Below are 25,707 nucleotides of genomic sequence, written 5' to 3'. Positions count from 1 at the left end.
TCCAGTCCAGGCCCTAGGATCAGGGAAACCTTATTAAAAACGTTATAAATGACAGTGCACATGGCCTTCTGACAACGGTTGTCAGTCTTCCCAAGGAGCTTGGTCAGCTCCTCGTGAATACCATCGAACGCCACCCGCCTGTCCTTAACCGTTTCTAGCTTTTCCCGTGTCTCCACAGGCGCCGACAACGGTGTTTTAGCTTTTGCTCCCGAACTTATTTTCTCGGGTGCCACTACGGTAGGGCCCTTTTTCTTCTTGAACCCGCCTTTGTTTTTGCTGGAAGGTTCCCTTCCAGCACGGTCGCCGCGGCCTTCACGGGTTCACCCTTAGGTTTGTCACCTTCGGGTTCCACCGTTTTGGCCTTGGCCGCCATTGCCCGTCTTTGTCTCCTCCTGGCTTTGGAGTTGGAAGGTGCGGGCTTCCACTCGCTCACCTCTCCCGAGGAGGCAGAATCGAATACTTCTCCAGAAGTGGATCCAGACGAGTCCGAATCGGAGTCGCCGGTCCCTATCGATACAGGGACTGTATCTTTGGGCCCATCACTGGGCTCGTGCAGCTGATCATTGGCGGGCTTGTGTGACCGCAAAGTCCTCCTCTCCATAGGCTTGGTGCTCGCCATTTCACCGCCTGCTGCTCTTGCTCCCTCCACCACGCTATCACTCAGATGGCCAGAAACGCTGGGTATATCGTCTGCACGAGACACACCCTTCGAACACACACACACAGTTTCTGTTTTTGTCATCATTAAATAGAGTAAAAATAAGAGGGGATTAGGGTGATCTCGACCTTTCACAGGTGCCCTGAATCCGTTCAAGAATCAAAGTATGCGTTTCAGAGCCAGCTCTGACTTCGGGCTCACTGAGGGCTCATTTTGGCCCTCTTATTGCTGGGTCGTCACTGCTTGGCCCGCTGCCGGGACAGCTACCTATTTAAGTTGTCATGTCACAGAGGGTAGGAAACCAAGGTTAATTCTCGTCAATGTCCCTAACTCTGTTGATAATAAAAACTTACTTGAGACAATGTATAATCAAAATGATATTCTGGAACAAATCAACAAAGACGAATTTATAGAGAAATGTAGGATTAGTACAACCATTTTCAAAGGAAATATAAAAGAGAATTGCAGACATGTGGTGCTTTCTGTCGCATCAAACATCAGAAATATACTAATTCAACATAGATATATATCGCTTTCATGGGAGAACGTCAAACTAGATGATTATGTACCTGTAATCAGATGTTTCCAGTGTGCAGGCTTCAATCATATGGCGAAAGATTGTAGAGAAAAGACATATTGCAGTCACTGCACTAAAAATCATAGATATAACGAATGTAATGATAAACAGAATACACCCTGCTGCATAAATTGCATAAAACATAATAGAGACCAGCCAGCGACAAAAAAGGTTTTAACTAATCACAACGCATACGACAGAACATGCCCAATACTACAAAAACTGAGAGCACAGAGAATAAAACAGACAGATTATGGCATCTATGGGATTCTGCAAACAAACAAGTACATCTTTACAAAACAGTAGTTCTGGGATACTATTTCAAGGAACAAACATTAAGGTGCAAATCAACACAGAAAAATGCAAAGCAGCTTCATCTCTTCTAATAAATACAGTAACGGAAAAGAAAATAGACATTGTGGTTCTTCAAGAGCCATACACATTGAATGGAGGAATCGTCCGTTTCGGCAATTGGAAGGTTTTCCCTCCTAAAGGACTATACAATAAACCTAAAACAGGGATCCTCTCCCCTCACAGAGATATAAACATGGATTTTTGCCCGGTTCTAAGCAAAGAGAATATAACTACAGTACAGATTTCCACCAATAATACTTCTTTATACATTACTTCTATATATTGTTCGCCAGATGATGACATTCTAGAACTTCTTACAAACCTGGACATCATTAACAAGCAAATAAACAACTCACCATGGATCTTAGCAGGAGATTATAACGCTAAGTCTCCGACATGGTTCAGCCCAGTGGAGGACATTCAGGGGCAGAAATCTAATAGACTTTATGGCAAGCAATAATATGGTCTCTTGTAACACTAGTAACTTACCAACTTTTTTCTCCAATAGGGGAGAAAGTTGGGTGGACGTATGTGTAGCCAATCAAAATGTGATCAAATACATGGATAAATGTGAGACTGTGGATGACATCACCGCAAGTGACCACAGATACATCATATGGAGCCTTACAAATACTCCTGCGCAACATACTGATAACAACATCAAGAAACATACAGAATGGAATACTTTTAAAAACTACTTCAGCAACCTATGTGCCACACAGCAAATAAATAACATAACAGATATTGACATCTTAGCTGAACATCTCAACAGTTGTATCATACAAGCTTATAATCACTCTACGACTTATACGCAAGTTAAAACTAAAAACGCACACTGGTGGAACAATGAGCTCTTCATTTTAAGACAGAAAACACGTAAATTACAAAAAAGATATCGTTCAGAAACAGATCCGGAGAGAAAGAAAGAAGAAATGAATATCTTAGGTGTTTTAATAACTACAAAACAAAAATAAATAGAGCTCGGAGTCAGGCGTGGCAACAATTTTGCACTCAAAGAAGTAAACAAAATGTATGGAGTGAGCCATACTACATGGTATGTAGGAAAAAGACAAGAAGTGAAATCCCAGCAAACATTTTGAAAACTGACGGAACATACACAAATGGGTATGCAGAAACTGTCAACTACTTAATGGACACACTACTTAATGGAACAACAAGCTCTTCATTTTAAGACAGAAAACACGTAAATTACAAAAAAGATATCGTTCAGAAACAGATCCGGAGAGAAAGAAAGAAGAAATGAATATCTTAGGTGTTTTAACTTTCCCAGCGACAGAGAGGAAGAAGATAACAACATACAAGAAAGGATTAGATTGAATACCTACAGTCCTCCGGAAACGGAAAATGACAGACCGTTTACATTTGTGGAAATTAAAAGAGCCATAACTTCGATTAAGAATAAAAAAGCGCCTGGACCGGATGGAATTACACCGGAAATGCTAAAGCATGCATTTTGTGCGGTTCCAATGGCATTCTCATACACGTATAACAAATGTCTTGAAACAGGGATTTTTCCAAGAATATGGAAACAGGCGGATATTAAATTTATCCCAAAGCCAAGTTTGAATGGAGACTTTAAAACTAAAGATTATAGTCTATTGTCGGTACCAGGTAAGTTACTCGATGGTTTAATAATAGACAGAGTAAATTTCCATCTATATAATAATAACTGGAAGAGTGAAAATCAATATGGATTTACTAAAGGACGTTCAACTTATCACGCGATATATAAGCTCATTAACTTTGTCAAAAATGCTTGAATCGACAAGAACATGCCCTAATTGTGTCCATTGACTATAAGAATGCGTTTAATATGCTTTGGTGGACAGCACTCTTTTGTCAACTAAAAAAGGCCAGATGCCCTAAAAATCTTTTTGCAATCCTTAATAACTACCTATCAGAAAGAATTGCTGGGGTCTACCACCATAGAGGCAACATCATTCGCCCCATAAATAGAGGATGCTCACAAGGGTCGAGATCGGGCCCAGGATTGTGGAATATTGTATGTAATGATCTGCTCAAAATGAACAACAACAATGAAGAAAACTGGCTGATACAAAGCTACGCCGATGATACGGTTTTAATGATGTCACATAAAAACGGTGAAAGGTTGCAGGAGAAGGTCAATGGGATACTTAGTAAAATATATGAATGGGGAACGCTGAATAAACTTGAAATAAATTACGACAAATGCGAAAGTATGGTACTTACAAAGGGAAAACAACTGCAAAAAGCTTTTAAAATACTCATAAATGGAAAAAGAATAAAAAATGTCAATGAAATTAAATATTTGGGATTAATAATTGATAGAAGTCTCAATTGGACTAAACACAGAGTATATGGCAGGAAAAGTTCGCAAAATAATGAATACCATGCTCAGCATTGCCCATAAAGAATGGGGCCTAAATCAAAAGGCGATTGTAACGTTAAACAAAGCCTGCATAGAACCGGCTATCCTGTACGGTGCACCTTTCTGGGGTGAGAAAATTGATAAGATCAACATCAAACGCAAATTAAACTCGATACAAAGACCTTTGCTTATTAGACTATGTAGAGCATACCGGACGACGTCAAACGCCGCACTTCAGGTACTTGCAGGGTGTGCTCCACTACACTTGAAAGCCAAGAAATTAACATGGACATGGACACTTAAAAATATACTCATTACTGACGACGGCAACAATAACCTAAAGAAGTATGCAGAGATAGGAATTCTCCATAACCTAGACTACACTTTTCTCAAAAACTTTGTGCAGGAAGGCATAATAAAAAAGATTAATACCTATACTCATCCTGCAAGCAATAACAAAGTGGAGATAACAGAGGTTAATGCAGACTCAATTCCTAAACATCTCATATTTACGGACGGCTCTAAAAACAATAATAATGTAGGAGTAGCATTCATCCATTTTATACACGGCAACTCACAGTACAGACACGAAGCTGGTTTTAAACTGGTTAGCTACACCACGGTGCCAGAAGCTGAAATATATGCCATCTATCAAGCCATCTCTTATATCTACACTCTTAAAAATTACAGAGGACATTTGAGAATATGCACCGATAGCAAAACGGCATTACGCAGGATAAATAGTGAAAATTCAAAATGCTACACGACAAATCTTATTCGGAACAAATTGACTAATTTGCACAGCTTTAAGGTGAGTTTCGCCTGGGTGAAAGGGCATTGTGTAATTCAAGAAAATGAGGCAGCTGATAGACTGGCGAAGCAATTTGCAAAGAGTGAACATAACATCATATATACTGAACTCACGGAAAAGAATATAAAAAACTTGCTTCAAGAAACCGTCATCCAATTATGGCAAATGGAATGGGAGAAAGGATACACGGGGAGAGTAACATATGGTTTCATACCAAACATTCAACATCGTCTCAAAATGAAGCATCTGAATATTAACAACATAATGTCACAGACTTTAACGGGTCATGGAAATCTCAGACAGTACCTGCATAGATTTGGATTAAGAGACAACGAACTTTGTGATTGTGATGGTACATCTCCTCAAGACATCAATCATCTCATATTCAGCTGCAACCTTTTTGACAGGGAGCATAGCTCTCTCATTCAAAATACTATTCAACATGGCCTTAATTGGCCATGTCAGCCACATCATTTTGTGAACAATAGTGATCTCTATCATGAACTACAAACATATATCACCAGAACCAAAGCACTAGAGACTAACTTCAGAAGAACATAATTGTGCATTAGCATCATCGCCAAAAGAATGTATGTTTATCCATGAGGTAAACTTTAGAAAAGGTGTTTTGAACAATAACATTTGTGAAACATTGTGATAGTGTATGGATTACAAAAATTTAGTACATTAATTCTGCATCAATTTTAAAGGAACAGCATCCTCAACATTGTAAAGAACAGCAGAATTCAATACAGATAACTTGCATCGACAGAAGGAGATCATAAGAAAAGGTCTCGAACTTTGCTCCAGGTTATCATCATTGACAATACAAGTAGTGATGACATGCAGAAACAATGTGTTCTTCACTTGGCGATTTAGTCAACTACTGCAGAACTATTTAAGTGATATCGGCAGTTTCTTTTATGTTTATAGTGTTTATAAGTAAAGCAACAAATACACTATTAATTGTTATGTATTTCATTATTGATCAAGAAATCGATAATTAATCTTACAAATGTTGAAATACCAAATGATTATTTAAGGATTCTTTCTTTTGGTACGAGTATGAATCTTCCAATGAATTTTAAGAATTTGCCAATAATAGCGGAAACAGAACATGCAATAAGGAAACTTCCAGGAAGTAAAGAGTAACAAACAAAACTAAGAACAACCATAAGTAAGGATTTAAGTCAATTTAAAGGTAAAAATAAAAATAGTGGTTATATAATAGATAAAAAAGCTGTTAAAATAGTTTAAAAAATGAAAATATTAAACTTTTTAATAAAAAACATATTTCTTTAGTTATGGCAGATAAATCAAAGCAGTTGGTGATTATAAAAAAGGAGGAATTGTTATCTAAAAAATTAGAAATAATTTCATCAGATGATTATGAATTATTACCAAAAAATCCTATTGTAGAAATTAAAAGCAATCTTACTAAATTAATTAAAAAATATAAGAATGAAATTCCAGCCAATCAAGTCAAGAATATTTTGGACTTTAATAATGTAAGAGAACCTAAGTTAAATGTAAGAATTAAAACACATAAGCCTGGTAATACTTGCAGACCCCTTGTGGATTTTAGAAGAACTATTTTATATAATTTGGAATGTTTTTTAAAAAATTTCTTTCAGAATATGGAGAAATCAACCTATAGTATACAAAATACAGAAGAACTAATTAACGGATTGTTAAAAGGTAACTATAAAAAATCTTTTCGTATTATGAGTTTGGATATAAAGTCTATGTACCCGTCTATCACTTTAGAAATGATAATAGAAAGTCTCAAAACATATAACGTTCCTGAATATATAATAGAACTTGTAAAATTTGTATTTAATAATAATTACTTTAAAATTTCTACAGAGTATTATAGGCAGAAGAAAGGTATTGCCATGGGATCGGTTATAGGACCAAAATTGGCTGATAACTATATGAATAAAATAGATGAAAGAATTTCAAGTCTAACAGGTATTAAATATTATGCAAGATATGTAGATGACATAATAATAGTTTATGATTCTCAAATAGTTTCATCCAAATATATTGAGGAATATGCAAACAGATTACATAAAAACTTAAAGTTTACAAGTGAAGATGAACAACAAAATGAAATGAATTTCTTAGACGTCACCATAAAAAGAGAAGAAACAAGTGTATCATTTAGTAAGTATGAAAAACTATGTAATAATGGTAAAACTATTAACTTTAAATCTTACTGTCCTTTAGAAAATAAAAAGAACGTCTTTAATATGGAATTGAGATATTAAATCGAATAACTCAGCAGGAAAACAGACATCGAAGTAAAACAATTGTTTAAAAAATTTCAGTTAAATGGTTATCCAAAGTATATTCTCTGTAAGTGATACAATTTATATTTAAAATGTAAATTTAATGTTAAAAACAGCATAGAAGATATTTCTAATGTAAAGTTTCCTTATGTTACTAATGTTTTTGAAAAATATAAACCAATATTTAAAAAATTTTCTNTGTTTCCAGTGTGCAGGCTTCAATCATATGGCGAAAGATTGTAGAGAAAAGACATATTGCAGTCACTGCACTAAAAATCATAGATATAACGAATGTAATGATAAACAGAATACACCCTGCTGCATAAATTGCATAAAACATAATAGAGACCAGCCAGCGATAAAAAAGGTTTTAACTAATCACAACGCATACGACAGAACATGCCCAATACTACAAAAACTGAGAGCACAGAGAATAAAACAGACAGATTATGGCATCTATGGGATTCTGCAAACAAACAAGTACATCTTTACAAAACAGTAGTTCTGGGATACTATTTCAAGGAACAAACATTAAGGTGCAAATCAACACAGAAAAATGCAAAGCAGCTTCATCTCTTCTAATAAATACAGTAACGGAAAAGAAAATAGACATTGTGGTTCTTCAAGAGCCATACACATTGAATGGAGGAATCGTCCGTTTCGGCAATTGGAAGGTTTTCCCTCCTAAAGGACTATACAATAAACCTAAAACAGGGATCCTCTCCCCTCACAGAGATCTAAACATGGATTTTTGCCCGGTTCTAAGCAAAGAGAATATAACTACAGTACAGATTTCCACCAATAATACTTCTTTATACATTACTTCTATATATTGTTCGCCAGATGATGACATTCTAGAACTTCTTACAAACCTGGACATCATTAACAAGCAAATAAACAACTCACCATGGATCTTAGCAGGAGATTATAACGCTAAGTCTCCGACATGGTTCAGCCCAGTGGAGGACATTCAGGGGCAGAAATCTAATAGACTTTATGGCAAGCAATAATATGGTCTCTTGTAACACTAGTAACTTACCAACTTTTTTCTCCAATAGGGGAGAAAGTTGGGTGGACGTATGTGTAGCCAATCAAAATGCGATCAAATACATGGATAAATGTGAGACTGTGGATGACATCACCGCACGTGACCACAGATACATCATATGGAGCCTTACAAATACTCCTGCGCAACATACTGATAACAACATCAAGAAACATACAGAATGGAATACTTTTAAAAACTACTTCAGCAACCTATGGGCCACACAGCAAATAAATAACATAACAGATATTGACATCTTAGCTGAACATCTCAACAGTTGTATCATACAAGCTTATAATCACTCTACGACTTATACGCAAGTTAAAACTAAAAACGCACACTGGTGGAACAATGAGCTCTTCATTTTAAGACAGAAAACACGTAAATTACAAAAAAGATATCGTTCAGAAACAGATCCGGAGAGAAAGAAAGAAGAAATGAATATCTTAGGTGTTTTAATAACTACAAAACAAAAATAAATAGAGCTCGGAGTCAGGCGTGGCAACAATTTTGCACTCAAAGAAGTAAACAAAATGTATGGAGTGAGCCATACTACATGGTATGTAGGAAAAAGACAAGAAGTGAAATCCCAGCAAACATTTTGAAAACTGACGGAACATACACAAATGGGTATGCAGAAACTGTCAACTACTTAATGGACACACTACTTAATGGAACAACAAGCTCTTCATTTTAAGACAGAAAACACGTAAATTACAAAAAAGATATCGTTCAGAAACAGATCCGGAGAGAAAGAAAGAAGAAATGAATATCTTAGGTGTTTTAATAACTACAAAACAAAAATAAATAGAGCTCGGAGTCAGGCGTGGCAACAATTTTGCACTCAAAGAAGTAAACAAAATGTATGGAGTGAGCCATACTACATGGTATGTAGGAAAAAGACAAGAAGTGAAATCCCAGCAAACATTTTGAAAACTGACGGAACATACACAAATGGGTATGCAGAAACTGTCAACTACTTAATGGACACACTACTTAATGGAACAACAAGCTCTTCATTTTAAGACAGAAAACACGTAAATTACAAAAAAGATATCGTTCAGAAACAGATCCGGAGAGAAAGAAAGAAGAAATGAATATCTTAGGTGTTTTAACTTTCCCAGCGACAGAGAGGAAGAAGATAACAACATACAAGAAAGGATTAGATTGAATACCTACAGTCCTCCGGAAACGGAAAATGACAGACCGTTTACATTTGTGGAAATTAAAAGAGCCATAACATCGATTAAGAATAAAAAAGCGCCTGGACCGGATGGAATTACACCGGAAATGCTAAAGCATGCATTTTGTGCAGTTCCAATGGCATTCTCATACACGTATAACAAATGTCTTGAAACAGGGATTTTTCCAAGAATATGGAAACAGGCGGATATTAAATTTATCCCAAAGCCAAGTTTGAATGGAGACTTTAAAACTAAAGATTATAGTCTATTGTCTATTGTCGGTACCAGGTAAGGTACTCGATGGTTTAATAATAGACAGAGTAAATTTCCATCTATATAATAATAACTGGAAGAGTGAAAATCAATATGGATTTACTAAAGGACGTTCAACTTATCACGCGATATATAAGCTCATTAACTTTGTCAAAAATGCTTGAATCGACAAGAACATGCCCTAATTGTGTCCATTGACTATAAGAATGCGTTTAATATGCTTTGGTGGACAGCACTCTTTTGTCAACTAAAAAAGGCCAGATGCCCTAAAAATCTTTTTGCAATCCTTAATAACTACCTATCAGAAAGAATTGCTGGGGTCTACCACCATAGAGGCAACATCATTCGCCCCATAAATAGAGGATGCCCACAAGGGTCGAGATCGGGCCCAGGATTGTGGAATATTGTATGTAATGATCTGCTCAAAATGAACAACAACAATGAAGAAAACTGGCTGATACAAAGCTACGCCGATGATACGGTTTTAATGATGTCACATAAAAACGGTGAAAGGTTGCAGGAGAAGGTCAATGGGATACTTAGTAAAATATATGAATGGGGAACGCTGAATAAACTTGAAATAAATTACGACAAATGCGAAAGTATGGTACTTACAAAGGGAAAACAACTGCAAAAAGCTTTTAAAATACTCATAAATGGAAAAAGAATAAAAAATGTCAATGAAATTAAATATTTGGGATTAATAATTGATAGAAGTCTCAATTGGACTAAACACAGAGTATATGGCAGGAAAAGTTCGCAAAATAATGAATACCATGCTCAGCATTGCCCATAAAGAATGGGGCCTAAATCAAAAGGCGATTGTAACGTTAAACAAAGCCTGCATAGAACCGGCTATCCTGTACGGTGCACCTTTCTGGGGTGAGAAAATTGATAAGATCAACATCAAACGCAAATTAAACTCGATACAAAGACCTTTGCTTATTAGACTATGTAGAGCATACCGGACGACGTCAAACGCCGCACTTCAGGTACTTGCAGGGTGTGCTCCACTACACTTGAAAGCCAAGAAATTAACATGGACATGGACACTTAAAAATATACTCATTACTGACGACGGCAACAATAACCTAAAGAAGTATGCAGAGATAGGAATTCTCCATAACCTAGACTACACTTTTCTCAAAAACTTTGTGCAGGAAGGCATAATAAAAAAGATTAATACCTATACTCATCCTGCAAGCAATAACAAAGTGGAGATAACAGAGGTTAATGCAGACTCGATTCCTAAACATCTCATATTTACGGACGGCTCTAAAAACAATAATAATGTAGGAGCAGCATTCATCCATTTTATACACGGCAACTCACAGTACAGACACGAAGCTGGTTTTAAACTGGTTAGCTACACCACGGTGCCAGAAGCTGAAATATATGCCATCTATCAAGCCATCTCTTATATCTACACTCTTAAAAATTACAGAGGACATTTGAGAATATGCACCGATAGCAAAACGGCATTACGCAGGATAAATAGTGAAAATTCAAAATGCTACACGACAAATCTTATTCGGAACAAATTGACTAATTTGCACAGCTTTAAGGTGAGTTTCGCCTGGGTGAAAGGGCATTGTGTAATTCAAGAAAATGAGGCAGCTGATAGACTGGCGAAGCAATTTGCAAAGAGTGAACATAACATCATATATACTGAACTCACGGAAAAGAATATAAAAAACTTGCTTCAAGAAACCGTCATCCAATTATGGCAAATGGAATGGGAGAAAGGATACACGGGGAGAGTAACATATGGTTTCATACCAAACATTCAACATCGTCTCAAAATGAAGCATCTGAATATTAACAACATAATGTCACAGACTTTAACAGGTTANCACTGTCCTATACCTACACTTTTAAAAATTACAGAGGACATTTGAGAATATGCACCGATAGCCAAACGGCATTACGCAGGATAAATAGTGAAAATTCAAAATGCTACACGACAAATCTTATTCGGGACAAATTGACAACTTTGCACAGCTTTAAGGTGAGTTTCGCCTGAGTGAAAGGACATTGTGGAATTCAAGGAAACGAGGCAGCTGATAGACTGGCAAAGCAATTTGCCAATAGTGAACATAACATCGTATATACTGAACTCACGGAAAAAAATATAAAAAACTTGCTTCAAGAAACCGTCATTCAATTATGGCAAATGGAATGGAAGAAAGGAGACACGGAGAGAGTAACATATAGTTTCATACCAAACATTCAACATCGTCATCTGAATATTAACAACATAATGTCACAGACTAACAGATCATGAAAATCTCAGACAGTACCTGCATAGATTTGTATTAAGAGACAACGAACTTTGTGATTGTGATGGTACATCTCCTCAAGACATCAATCATCTCATATTCAGCTGCAACCTTTTTGACAGGGAGCGTAGCTCTCTCATTCAAAATACTATTCAACATGGCCTTAATTGGCCATGTCAGCCACATCATTTTGTGAACAATAGTGATCTCTATTATGAACTACAATCATATATCATTAGAATCAAAGCACTAGAGACTAACTTCAGAAGAACATAATTGTGCATTAGCATCATCGCCAAAAGAATGTATGTTTATCCATGAGGTAAACTTTAGAAAAGGTGTTTTGAACAATAACATTTGTGAAACATTGTGATAGTGTATGGATTACAAAAATTTAGTACATTAATTCTGCATCAGTTTCAAAGGAATAGCATTCTCAACATTGTAAAGAACAGCAGAATTCAATAGAGATAACTTGCATCGACAGAAGGAGATCATAAGAAAAGGTCTCGGACTTTGCTCCAGGTTATCATCATTGACAATTCAAGTAGTGATGACATGCAGAAACGATGTGTTCTCCACTTGGCGATTTAGTCAACTACTGCAGAACTATTCAAGTGATATCGGCAGTTTCTTCTATGTTTATAGTGTTTATAAGTAAAGCAACAAATACACTATTAATTGTTATGTATTTCAGGTCAAAAGTCATTGACTAGAGAATGAGTTTTTATATTGTCATTGTTAAAGTAACAAAACGTACTAACGTACGGACATTATGTATTATCTTTTAATATAATGTACTCGGAATATATATATTGTATTTAAATACTGTGATTTTGTTAATTACGTTTAATAATTTACTTAAACATCAATAAAATTGTAATTTCGTTACTTCTAGTTGTATTGGTTACCGGGCATCTCTTACATTAAATTGTACATAGTTTCAAAAGTCAAAACTATTGGCCATGTTTTGGGTAACAAACTGTCGGCAGTGTAAACATCTTCAATGTAAATACTTGTAAATAATCGAAATTTTGTATTTTTATCGGCCAGGTGCCGTTTTGTACCGTGTTTCCCCGAAAATAAGACATCCGCAGAAAATAAGACCTAGGACAGGTTTTGCTGAATTGCGAAATATAAGACCTCCCCCTGAAAGTAATACCTAGCGAAGTTTTTTTTAGTTCTAACGGTCATCGACAGATGGTTGAAAGTGGCCGTTGGCTGTTTGAAAGTACAGCCACTGATTGGTCAGCAGACAATTACGCCACACGGCATGATTTGCATAAGACTATGACTTGGGAATCAGAGATTTGCATAACGTTACGGCTGGTGATGGCTAATTTGTCTGCCGGGAATCACGCTACATGACATTTGCATAGTGCTACGGTTCAGTAAGCACTAATTGGTCATTCAGTCCGATGTTGACGCTATAAAAAGGCGACAGTTCGACACACCGGATATACGTCACTCTCGTCTAACTTGTAAGTTCGACTTGGAAATTTTTTTGTTCAGTAATAAATGTGTATTCTTCTTGTTGGAAAAAAATAAGACATCCCCTGAAAATAAGACTTAGCGCATTTTTCAGAGCAAAAATTAATATAAGACACTGTCTTATTTTCGGGGAAACACGGTATGTTTTAATTTATGTTGCAATAAAAGAAGCAGGGCGCTCATGATACTTCCCATTCATCCTCTTTCCTATCTCGCTTTATTACTTCATCTTCACCAGTTCCCTATAATTCTTTCTTCTTCTTCCTTTTCACACCCAGGCAATACCTACGAGTAGTCTTGAGTCTTCATCACCTTTACGCTAGACTATAGTCAGTCCCGTGAAACACCTTACCGTGTGAAAATCATGGGGCCGAGGCATATTACGGACTTTTTCGATCGACTCTGTTGCTGTCGTTTTGCTAAAACCGTATATAAATCTTCCCAAGAATTTGATTTTATTTACATTTTTTTCGGATTTATTTAGGTTTATAACAAAGTTTGCGTTGTATAATGTCCATAATACTCGATAGGTGAGCTCCGCATTACTTGTTTCATTGTCAGCCCCTGTGCTTATATCGTCGATATAATTCCGGACTTTTTCATTTTCCAAGAGATCCCCCAGTACCTTATTCATAACTTTTTGGAATAATGCCGGGGAATTTTTCCAACCTTGAGGCAAACGAGTGTACTGATAGTGTCCAAATGGGGTGACGAACGCCGTATACTTTCCAGTCTCTTCACTAATTCCAATCTGCCAAAATCCATCTTTTAAGTCCAATTTTGTAAAATATTTACATCCTCCGAATCCATTGATGATATCATCTATTAAAGGAAAGGGATAAGGATCCAATTCCGTCACTTTGTTGATTTTCATATAGTTGTGAGCCAATCTATAATCGCCATTCCCTTTGGGAAGAACAACACAAGGAGAAGCATAAGGAGATGTTGTTTCTTCTATTATGCCTTGTGCTAGCATGTCTTTTATTTTGATTCTTAACAACTGATATTTGTCACGAGGCAACCGATATGGTTAACATTTAAGCACCTTCGTATCTGTTATATTAAAACGTGCCGAGAGGACAGCGTAATTAACGGCAGTGGATAAGAATAAATCGACTTTTTATCGCGTATTCAACTATACTTTTATAATAAAATGACGTCTGTTTATCGATTTTCTTTCTCTGTTCTTTTAACGGCATTCTCTGCAAATAAACGCGTAAATATCGAGTAACGCAAAGATAAATCGCATTTTCGTAGTTTTGGAAGGTTTATAATTAAAAATTGTCTTTGAAACAGAAGTGCGCTTAACGGACGAAATTGGATCGACCGATGTCAATAAGTTGAAAAGAGCCAATTGCAACTTATACGAGTATTAATTGCGGGAAATAACCCGACTCCCGGTAATTTGATACAAAAACGCCATTCGTTTATCGTTTTGTTTTCTAGATGTTATTCACCACGAAATTCTGACAAACGACGGCTGCCACGAAAAATCACGTGTCGCTATTGCGAAAAAGAACTGTGATGATTAAGAACCGATAGTGAAGACAAAACGTCAATGATTGGTAAATTACAATGAAAAAATCTCTTCGTCGTCATAATACGAGTAACAAACGTATTAAATGGACTTTTTCGCCAATAAAATACTCCCGCTTCCTTCCCATAGGTAAGGGAATTCGGGTAAATTGTATTCCTTAATACGGAAATTACGCGTTATCCCCCAGATAATTGTAGAGACTGTGCCTCATCCCTGACTCTTTTCTGTCTACGGTGAAAGTTAGAGCCTTGGCCCTAACGCTACTAACCTTATTTACAGGGGTGCAATTCAGCCAGCTCTCTTCTGTACCGTACAGGTCTGGGCCACGTGGCCGCCAAAGTCCATAACCGTAAAAAACTGTTATCTGTTCAAAGGATTGCGGCTCTCCGCATTTCTAAGGCTTATAGGTACAATTCTTGTGATAACTCAAAATTTATTTTCTTCATAATTGAAGTTTTAGACTATTTACAAAAAGTCAAAATTAACTTTTGAGTCCATTTTTTATCCTGTCCATGTAGTGTAGAAAGGATAAAATATGGACTCAAAAGTTAATTTTGACTTTTTGTAAATAATCTAAAACTTCAATTATGAAGGCTTATAGGACCGCGCCCACTACTGCCCTTTGGATAATGTCAGGGTTTACCCTATCGACTTAGAAATTAAACGCATAATTTGGCTGGAAAATCTCGTCACTTACCCTGGCGAGATTATAGCGACTCGGATGTCGACAAAATGATTAGAGTAGGTAAGATTCCCTCCAGTTTGACCTCGATCGATGATTATCAAAAAATTCAGCTTCGACAAAAATATCCTCCCGCGTTACGATTACAACCCCTCCCGTCAGCTTGCCCCTGACGTTTACTTTTGAAGATCCAGGTGATCATCTCATGTTTAAAATTTACACTAACGATTCCAAGATGGGTGACGATGTGGGTGTCTCTTTTTTAGTTTACTCCGACTTAGTTCGCGAGCTTCACAACGCTTGCTTCCGTCAGAGTCGGTAGATTAACTGGTCTTTCGACTAATAGTTCAAACTTAGCTAGAGACAATATTTGCCGCTAGTCGGCGCCACTGTTAGCAGGAGATAGTTGTTCTTGCTAGGTATATACTGAAGTCAGTGATTTTGACCTATAATAATTGTTTTTTTAGCTCCATAAAAATGCCAACGTGCTTTGTGCCAGGATGCAAGGCAGGATATAAGTCATCGAACGAGAAGAGACATTTCTTCCGTGCTCCTAGCGATAAGATTGAGGAGTGGATGCGATGCATTCCACGAGACGACNGTATAAATTAGGGGCAACCAGGGGGCGCCATAATAGGATCTCGCTCCATCCTAAATCTTGCCTCGAGCCGGCACTGGCGACAACAACTGGAGTGTCGGAGCGCTGTAATGCGGTCCGACGGGTCAGAGGAGGGTCCAGATAACGACAAAAAAATACATACACTGATTGCGACAACAATTGGAGTGTCGGAGCGCTTTAATATCACAAATTTTTTCAGGTTTTCCGTAGATATTATGTAGAGTTTATTTTAACATGCTTTAGTATGTAGGTGTTACCGCTAAAGCTCGAAAGTCGTTAATGTGTACATTACCTAGCTAATCTGCAGATTAACTAGGGTGATCCCTTAAAGTTGCTAAAATTGCTTTTATTTCTCAAATTACCTACTAGGCACTCGGTAAAGTGAAAATACGATTTTTGCTGGAACAACAGCAACGTTTCTGTACGCTTAAATTAACATAATGTTCTTTATTTAATTTTCGATATGTAAAGAATCGAGTTAATACAATCAAAGAATCAACAAATTAGTTGATAGAATCAATCATCAACCAATTAAAAAACAAAAAATCAAATGGTTTAAAATATTAATACAATTAGGAAATTATTATATGGAATTTCGGGACTTTGAGTATCTATCTGAACTGAGGGGATTGAGACGACTTCAACGATACCCTACTTTTGGACCGGAGACGAAAAATAATAAAGTTATCATACTTTTTCTGGTGATCGCGTGATATAATTGTGCAGTTAATGTTACCTATGGTGAGTAAAATGGCGGCTCGTCTCTGATTCCAGCAAACAGAAGAAAGGAAACAGTGGGGACGCACGTTCTAACCTAACCTAACCTATTCTAATAAAATACAATAATTATTACCAACCAAATTATTAGAATAGGTTAGTTTAGGTTAGAACGTGTGTTCCCACTGTTTTCTTTCTTTTGTTTCCTGGAATCAGAGACGAGCCGCCATTTTACCCACCATAGGTAACATTATCCAATTGTGCAGTCTAAAGATTGGTGACATTTTGAATTTCATAGCAATTAGTTTCTGCGACAAGCACACCTATTTGTGGTACATTTATTTGTGGCAAATATCTTATTTGTACTTTACCGAGTCCAGAGTATCTAGATAATGTGCGGATTATCTAGAAACGCTGCACATTATCTAGGTAATTTGAGAAATGGAACAGTTTTCACAACTTTAACGGATCACCCTAGTTAATCTGCAGATTAGCTAGGTAATGTACACATTAACGACTTTCGAGCTTTAGCGGTAACATAGGCTCTATATTGCTGGAATTTTTTAAACTGTTAACAGATAATATGTAGAATTTATTTTGGTTAAATTATATAATTAATAACAGAGATGTAGCTTTTTTACGATTATCATTAGATGGAAGCTTAATCGTTTATTTATAGCCATATTTTTTAAATGTTTTTATTAATTATTATTGTTAGAGCCCAATTAATTAATTAATCCGTTTGTTTCTTTGGAATTTGAAATAATTATCGTGTTAGTTGTTTTCATTAAATATGAATTTATTATTATTAATCATCTATTCATTTTATTATTACTCAGGGTTAATTTAGAATAAGTGACGATTTCAGTAATATTTTAACTTAATTGGAGTTACAATCATTTTCTGATGCATGTATTTTCAAAAACATATGGGATTTTGTCCATTACTTTACAATAAAACTAAGATACTGTACACTTATTTTTCTTTCTGCGCGGTGGATACGTTCAAAATAACGCCATGTAAAAAAGAAATTGCGTAAAAAGTACGGTACATGCATTTAGTATGAAAATGCTCGATAGAATTTACAACTTTAACGAACAGATAAACAATTTACAAAAGCAACACGAACTTTTTTATTTCAGCATCATTTATCGTTAACATTATTTGTACTGTACATAAATATAGGAAACATACGCCATTCTCTGATATCGTACTGTAACGTACTTTAAAATGATAAATTAACTCTTGATTTCGACAAAATGTAACGTTTTTAACAATGACACAATTTTAACGAAAAGTTAAATTTAAAATTTTTCAAATTAACTATTTTCTCCCGTTTAAAAATGGGCTAGTCACGTGGAAGTTTTCCGGTTTTTATTCACTTTCCAGTAACACCTAAATACAGTAGTGGCCATTTTCCCATAAAAGTCCTTACGGGAGGCATGTCCTTCGACAGATCGTTCATGTGTCGCGTTGCTGTATACGAATAAAACAGACAATTGAATCTTTTTCCTCGCAGTCTAATTGTCTTATTTAAAACATAGAATAAAAAAATTAGAAAAATATTGTCAACCATTTCTTAACACAAACCAGAATATGTCATTTCTCTCAATTACAAAATGATAGAATTCGATTTAAGATTTTAATACTATTTATTGATGAAATACCGATATTAATAGATAGATTTTTGTATTTGAGCTCTCTTACTCAATTATATCATTTGAAAATGATGAAAAGATTTAATGAAAGGAATTTACCTCTTTTTCATTTGTAAAGTTTAGATTTCATCAATGTATATTGTGTTTGGTAATGAAATTTATAACTTAGCGAATAGTTGATAAAATCTGCTGAGAATAATCTTTAGATGAAGCATTAAATTTCAAAGGAAATAATTTCGATACCGTATTAACCTCTTTTTTTTAGTTTTTATCCTTTTAGCATAATACTTTAATGAGAAATTTCTGAGTGGCATATATTTTGTTTGAGATGCATATAGAAATTTGAATAAAGTGGCCGCGTTTCATGAGAGTTACTCAATTCAATTAATGTTACCCTAGGTATCGAACATGGCGTCGGTCGCCAACTCGGTCGGCGCTTCCGGCCATCTTGTTTGCGAACTCGGCGGCGGTTGCTCCGCCGCCCCCCCAAAAGTGAAACAAATCGAATTACGAAATATTATTATTATTTCGTAATTATTTCTTATTACTAAAACATAAATACATATATATAAAGTAAAAATAATGCGTAAAAATTTTTTTTTTACTTACGTTTGAATGCTTCTCTCTCTCTCTCTCTCTGTTTTTTCCTACTTTTTGCGTGATGTCTCGTTTTTCCTTACTTATTCCGCCGCCTTTTCTCTCTCTTCTTACTTTTATTAACGGGATCGGCGGGCACGGCCTCGGGCTCTTCCCATAATGGTAATCGAATGATTAACCGTCTCGTGGGTGATTTCTATGCCTTCCGGGTTGTCTATGTGGTTGTATTCCTTCCATTCGTCCGTCAAAACGGTGCTGCCTGAGTTTACGAATTTACAGACGATCCAGTTAAGCGTCGTTTCCGATCTATCGTTCGCTTGACATACAAAGCAGCTTTTGTCTTCTCGGCATATTCCGCCCGCTACCCACTTTGTGCTCTTCAGTTTACGGCCTTTTTCGTACTTGCGCTAACAGATAACCGTCTCGTCCAGTTCGACAGTTTTTCCCAGACCTCCGATTTTGAACGACAGGATATTGTGAAAAGCTACTAGCATCGCGAATCGGACGCGGTTCGACCAGTCGACGGCGGCCTTGTTAGCCGATACGGTAGTCGAGCAATCCAACGCTAGATAGTGCCACACAAACGACAGTATGCTACTCCAGGGAATTTTGCCGAATTCGCCTTTGAAAGTTCCTTCGAACGCCGAACTGTTGTTCCGGCATTTTTGACACTTCATTGCACACGATTTCCTATCGTCGCGATAAACGACTTTGCAAGGTCTCGAACATTTCGAGCAAACGTCGGCAACGTGCCGTAATCCTAGTTTTACCGCAAATTTGAACCTTCTGTCGATTCTGGGATTCAGACCCAATTCGGGATAGTCGCTTTAGAGAAGACGGAAAAAGTCCCGGGAGGTACATCCCCGCCAAAACTGTCCGGAGGCAACGTCCAAATGACTCATTCCGAAGAAAAATAACGAATGGGGAGGAAAAAACAAAAAAACGCCTTCGATTTAAACGAAATAAAAACAACTTCCTGTAACAAACCGACCTTCTTCTTCGTCGTTGTCGTCGTCACGCAAATCAAACTTTCGCACGCGCGCACGCCCCTTGTCCGTTTAGCGGAATTAATTTGCATAACCCGCCGCGTTAAAATTCAGCGCCCTCTATCGCAAGCGTCACTCGGTACCCCGATACGAGATTACCGGAAACGTCGCCATCTCGATACCTAGGGTAACATTAACCCTTAATTTAATATGCTTTACCTCAAAGGTATAGCTCTCATTTATATGGGGCGGCCGGGTAGTGAGGGACATATCCCTGTATAGGTAGGATCACCCCCAAAAAATTCCTGGGGATTTTTTGACCCGTATGGATACGATTCCAGGTTCTTCGGAGCGATAGGCTGCCACCTTGACCGCGTGGCATCCAGACGTCTACAGGATTAATAATAGTAAAATAAAGTTAAATAGTTTAAAAATAACTCTATTATATTAATTAATTAATATAAAAATTTTAAATTATTTTTATATTTTAGAAAATAAGTAAATCCATTATGAAATATTAAAAATACAGTATTTTTGCTTTGGCGAGTTTTGGGCTACGAAAGGTAAGTATCTTATTATCGTTACAGTAATTATCGGAATTCGGCAACTAATTTCTTTTATTCTAAGTCGCCATTTTCTTGTGTTTTGCCGTTTTATTCCGGTGTTGGTGATTAAAATTGATTTTGTAAGTATAATCTGTAAACGTTTTTTTTATTTTATATACTAAACATTATTTTAATTAAATTATAAAGTATAAAGAGTAAAATTAGCAAGTAATAAACGCTTGTGAAGAAGGAAATTGTAAATTTTCATAGTGAACAATGCGATTTCACTTCGTTCAGACATTTCCGTTTATTCATATTAAATTTAAGAGTGTTTATTCATTTTTAATGTTTTTAAATGACAGTTAATGCGATATTACTCGCAATAGGACGTTTTCTTTAAGATTTGGTTCAAAATTTTATAACTTTTTTTTCGTATTTTAGACCTGGGTTTTCATTTCGTTTTGCTTGCTTAATCTGATTGTCAATATAGGGTAAGAGGTAAGATGAATTATAAGTAGGGCAAGGGTAGTGCTAATATTGTCTCAACTAGAACACAATTAACCGGGGATAGAAGTATAGGTAAATTGCTTATATACATAGGCATACACAAATTACCTAAAAGTAACTTCTACCTAATCCGGTACCATACAATTATCCAGTCTGAATGAGATGGTTGAGATCTTATTGCAACTGTAGACCATACCCATAAGAACAAAAAGGTCAAAGGAGCCATACCACTATGTGTGAGACTTTGCAAGATACAGGCCTTTAAAATTGGCCTACTTCCAGAAATCTTGCAATTGTGAATTGCGTCACTCTGCTAAGACATTGTGTTTAAATGTTTAGTCCGCGCAATTATGCGAGCTTTGAGTAATTCACTTGCGGTATTTGGGGATGTGTGAGCAATACATGTGGAGAATTGGTTGAGGTGAGTGATGGCAGGCCTTAACCAACATGGAGCATGGAGAATAGACAGTATACTGGTTTATGTAAAAACTGACCTTTGGAAGTGAATTTCTCATGAAGTATCACATGTACAAGTATGGTTCATTGACATTTTGTTCATACGGGATGTTTTATAACTCTAGGGTTGGTAAATCCCTCATTGAAGTTCACATCTTACCTCTGGTATTATATGGCAAATCTTAATTTGTAGGCAAAACTTTTAAAAAGTGCTATATCAAAAAATTTTTTACATCTAAAGGGTAAGATTCTAGCTCCATGTGAGACTAGGGAACCCCAGGATTGTCTTTCTTCTGTTTGTGTGAGGGGCATGATTTTGTTCATTCTGAGGCTTAATGACTTCTATGCTTTTCATAGAAAACTTCTGAAATTTTGCAAGGAGATTTGTGTGTTAAGGGATTGATGCTGTTAAATTTTTGTGATTAGAATGATTCACCACAACTCTGTTGGGCTCATGGGATTCAAAGGTCACCTTGCCTGCAATAATCCAACCCAATTTAGAACTCAATGCAAATGGACAGCTCATACTATGTTTAATTAAATTTCCATTGATTAACGACAGAAATACATTTACGCCAAACAGGATATCTATGTTCCTTGAAATATAAAAGAAAGGATCGGCCAAAATAAGATCACTAAATTCAGTACAAATCTCTGAAGGTAATGAAACATATGGAAGCTTTTCTGTGACTCTTTCTATTACAAAGGCAGAAGTATAAGCATGCAGTTCACTTTCAAAATGTGAAGTGAATATCAATTCAACCTCTCCATTGCTTGTAGTGGTGAATGCGCCTAGACATGAAACCGAAATTGTACTGTCCCTTACATTTAATCCTAATTTTGTCACACACTCTTTAGAAATAAATGATCTCTGACTTCCTGAGTCTAATAAACATCGACATTCTACCCATTCGTTGTTTGAATTTAAAACCTTAATTTGAGCAGTACATAATAGAACTTGGTTGTTTACATTCTTTCTTGACCCTCCACAATGTGAGGCACAAATTGACTTACAAATTCTTTCTTTCGTCATCTCAGGAATAGCTATACTTGAATTCATGGATGGAAGGCTGGTTTGTGGTTTTGACTTGAAGTCTACCTTAGAGATGAAATTTCTTTCCCTTCCATAACACAAGAGTGAGTTGTGTCTTCTCTTGCAGTTTAAACAAGAAACATTGACTGACCAATTTCTCACTCTGTGATTTTTCGACAAACAATTAAAACACAAACCTTCCCTTTTTGCTAACTCTATTCTGTCCTGTACCTTAAACTTTTGAAATTTAGCACATTTGTATAAAGCATGGTCTCCCTTACAGCATGCACATTGTCCCTTCGTTTGAGACGAGAGAGATGTAACCTTAGGCATGAATCTTTTATTCATCTGTGTTTTGGTTCTAACATGACCCTTCAAAAATTCTAATAAGTCATTTAATAGAGGAATATCATCACCTTTAAGTGAGCGCTCCCACCAGCCTCTGGTTGTTGCATCCAATTTAAATTGAATAATGAACATAAATAATATGCTCAAACTCATCTATATTAAAATTTAGAGCTTCTAAGGATTGAATATACTCTGTAGTTGAGTCAACAATATTTNGAAAGTATAATTTTTACTTGTTTTTTAACTAAAAATTTTTTATTTTTAGTGTGTCAAAATAAAAAAAAATTGCTAAGAAGGAAACTGAATTACCAAATAATTCCAAGAATGATTTAATGAATGATGAGATGCAAGTTGAAAATGAAGAATCAAGTATGTTAAAGAAAAAAGTGAAGAAATGTAAAGCCAATGAAGAACACGAATCAGCTGATACATCAACAAAGAAAAACAGAAAGATGATACTTAAAAGTGAGGAAAATCAGACTGAATATTGCCAGACATTAAAACAAATGGATGACAATGATGAAAAAATCAGAAATTACAAAATACATCAGCAAAGAAAGTAAAGAAACAAAAACTGTTAACAACAAAGAAAAAGAATGTAAAAAATCAATTAAAATAAAGAAAACAACTTGATTTCAGAACCTGAATTGATATGCCTACAATACTGTTTAATTTTTACGTAAAATAATTTTAAAAGTTATGATTAATATACTTTTAAAACACAATTTATTAATATATATTTTTATTTAGTAAATTTTAATAAATTGTTACATAATTGAATAATTAATTCTTTTTTGTTTTATTAAATTCTACTACTTCAACCTCTCCGTCGGGATATACTTTAACACGACCGTTTGTTAAAGTAGTTAATTCATCTTCAATTGGTTCGTTGGAAACCACCGATGTTGGTAAATCTACTTCGTTTGGCGATTCAAGAGATACATAAAATGGTATCGCAAGAGACTTAGCACATTTAATATGCAATGTTTTGATATTCCGCCAACCACCCTGAACACTATCCGAAAATTTCTCAACAGCAGTAATAATGTTCTTGACCAATTCAGTTTTTGGCTGAGAAATATGACCAACACAAACAGTACAAACAGAACCTTTCCCTTTGACAAAGCACATACAATAAGCTAATGCATTAGTAATTTCCTTTTTTAAATTTTTAGAATTTATGTTAATTCGACGAGGTATTTTATTAGCATTGACAAATTTACCCAATGCCGCAATGACTGAAGCAAGTGTTTTCCTGTCTGTTAGAAATGTATCATAAGCATTACATAGTTTTCGTCTCGCTTCATATTCTTTATAATCAGTATTCAATTCACGTAGAGATACGACCCCAGAAATACACGTGATCTCATGTTTTTGTAACAGTTCTTTATAATGACGAACAGTTTCTTCCGGATCAGCACGTGGATTCTTTTTATCCAAATCTCTGGTAATCAGACAAACTTCACCGACTCCATTTTCTAAATTCCAATGTGGTAAATAAATCTTAACTGCCTTACTTTTAATTTCAGGGATCTTCTTCAATCCAATCTGTAAAAATACTTTTTCCGAATGTTCATCATCTTCCAGCAATTTAGTTTTTCTGTTTTCATTCTCTTTCCATAATTTTTCAACCTTTTTTAAAGCTAAAACAGCTTCACTAATTTGAACTTTCGACACACCAACACGTGAGTCCGCCATATTGTACAACTAGCGCCATCTGCTTAAATTGATTATCGTGTTAACAAATTACATATTTATTTAAATTGATTGTCCTCAAAAATACAAAATAATACAAACTTACTTAAATCAGCAAAACAACATTATTTTAATAAATCAGCTTAATTTTCAGCCATTTTAAATGACCATCATTAGGCTGTTCTACAGGATCGAATGTTTTAAAAAATTTCAACAGAACTTGGAACATCAAACGTGTAAGTAGCGAACAAATTTAAAAACCGAGAATATATGAGAACATATAATGTATTTTTGTATCCTATTTAATTTATAAGTAATAGAAAATTACATTCAAATTATAGATACACAGAGGTTTCATGTAAAGATCTCCATGCCAGGAAAACTGTGTTTCGGTCATTATACAGTACAGTAATTGACAGATGCGTTTTGTCGCGTAGATTTATAAATCTCGGTACTCTTTGGTTAATTAACCAAAGAGTACCGAGGACAGTAGTCATTTTTGCTACTATTTTTAGTAAAATCGATGTTTTATTTCGTAATTCATACATGTTTTAAAATTGAAATACTGAACAATTAATAAACTTACTACAATTATTTTTGAGTATTTCAGGGTTCGCAAAATTTATACTTGCAAACGTTCGTATCCGTCTTCTTCTAATTCGTCAGTTTTGTGCGCTTTCCAAGTCAGAAAATATTATATTTCTTTCTTTTACAGTATTTCGGGTTAAAGTCCAGATACGTATACCGTCATGGCGGCTCTTCTCTGATTCCAGTAAACAGTGGGGACTCACGTTCTAACCTAACCTAACCTATTCTAATAATTTGGTTGGTAATAATTATGGTAATTTATTAGAATAGGTTAGATTAGGTTAGAACGTGCGTCCCCACTGTTTCCTTTCTTTTGTTTGCTGGAATCAGAGACGAGCCGCCATTTTACTCACCATAGGTAACATTAACTGCACAATTATATCATGCTATCACCAGAAAAAGTAT

General features: G+C 35.7%; 6 protein-coding genes across 8 annotated transcripts in view; 4 read left to right on the top strand and 2 right to left on the bottom strand.

Moving 5' to 3' along the window:
* The first annotated feature begins 2,050 nt into the window (after positions 1-2,050).
* On the top strand, positions 2,051-2,563 carry LOC111628636. Its single transcript, XM_023372466.1, has one exon. The coding sequence runs from the start codon at positions 2,051-2,053 to the stop codon at positions 2,561-2,563; it is 513 nt and encodes a 170-aa protein (XP_023228234.1).
* Positions 2,564-3,949: 1,386 nt separating this feature from the next.
* LOC111628634 lies at positions 3,950-5,332 on the top strand. Its single transcript, XM_023372465.1, has one exon. It carries the CDS (start codon positions 3,950-3,952, stop codon positions 5,330-5,332), a length of 1,383 nt encoding a protein of 460 aa, XP_023228233.1.
* Positions 5,333-10,307: 4,975 nt separating this feature from the next.
* Positions 10,308-11,462, top strand: LOC111628633. The gene has a single exon (XM_023372463.1). It carries the CDS (start codon positions 10,308-10,310, stop codon positions 11,460-11,462), a length of 1,155 nt encoding a protein of 384 aa, XP_023228231.1.
* Positions 11,463-20,674: 9,212 nt separating this feature from the next.
* Positions 20,675-25,707, top strand: part of LOC111628615 (spliceosome RNA helicase Ddx39b) — a 45,950-nt gene continuing 40,917 nt past the window's right edge. Inside the window, exon 1 of one of the 2 annotated variants that reach the window (XM_023372444.1) lies at positions 20,675-20,693. The gene's annotated coding sequence lies outside the window, so the exon portion shown is untranslated. The other variant, XM_023372443.1, reaches the window with a different exon arrangement.
* Positions 23,243-25,437, bottom strand: LOC111628617 (ribosomal L1 domain-containing protein 1-like). Of its 2 annotated transcripts, none has more exons than XM_023372447.1 (2): positions 24,817-25,437; positions 23,243-24,736 (listed from the first exon to the last, which is right to left on the bottom strand). In XM_023372447.1, exon 2 carries the CDS (start codon positions 24,715-24,717, stop codon positions 23,803-23,805), a length of 915 nt encoding a protein of 304 aa, XP_023228215.1. In that variant the 5' UTR covers positions 24,718-24,736; positions 24,817-25,437; the 3' UTR covers positions 23,243-23,802. The 2 variants fall into 2 exon arrangements, with proteins under 2 accessions (XP_023228215.1, XP_023228214.1); XM_023372446.1 differs by having other exon boundaries at positions 24,821-25,437.
* Positions 25,337-25,707, bottom strand: part of LOC111628632 — an 8,391-nt gene continuing 8,020 nt past the window's right edge. The window contains 1 exon segment of the mRNA XM_023372462.1: positions 25,337-25,389. Coding sequence (XP_023228230.1) covers positions 25,337-25,389 — 53 coding nt within the window.

Source organism: Centruroides sculpturatus, unplaced genomic scaffold (assembly GCF_000671375.1).
Source record: "Centruroides sculpturatus isolate CEXI.00-Female unplaced genomic scaffold, Cexi_2.0 scaffold549, whole genome shotgun sequence".
Taxonomy (NCBI): Eukaryota; Metazoa; Arthropoda; class Arachnida; order Scorpiones; family Buthidae; genus Centruroides; species Centruroides sculpturatus.
Note: the sequence above shows the minus strand (reverse complement) of the source record. Positions and strands in the feature narration are given on the sequence as shown.

Bases quoted from the DNA above. Each gene is read 5' to 3' on its own strand.
- LOC111628617 (XM_023372447.1), bottom strand. From the start codon at position 24,717: ATGGCGGACTCACGTGTTGGTGTGTCGAAAGTTCAAATTAGTGAAGCT.
- LOC111628636 (XM_023372466.1), top strand. From the start codon at position 2,051: ATGGTCTCTTGTAACACTAGTAACTTACCAACTTTTTTCTCCAATAGG.
- LOC111628634 (XM_023372465.1), top strand. From the start codon at position 3,950: ATGGCAGGAAAAGTTCGCAAAATAATGAATACCATGCTCAGCATTGCC.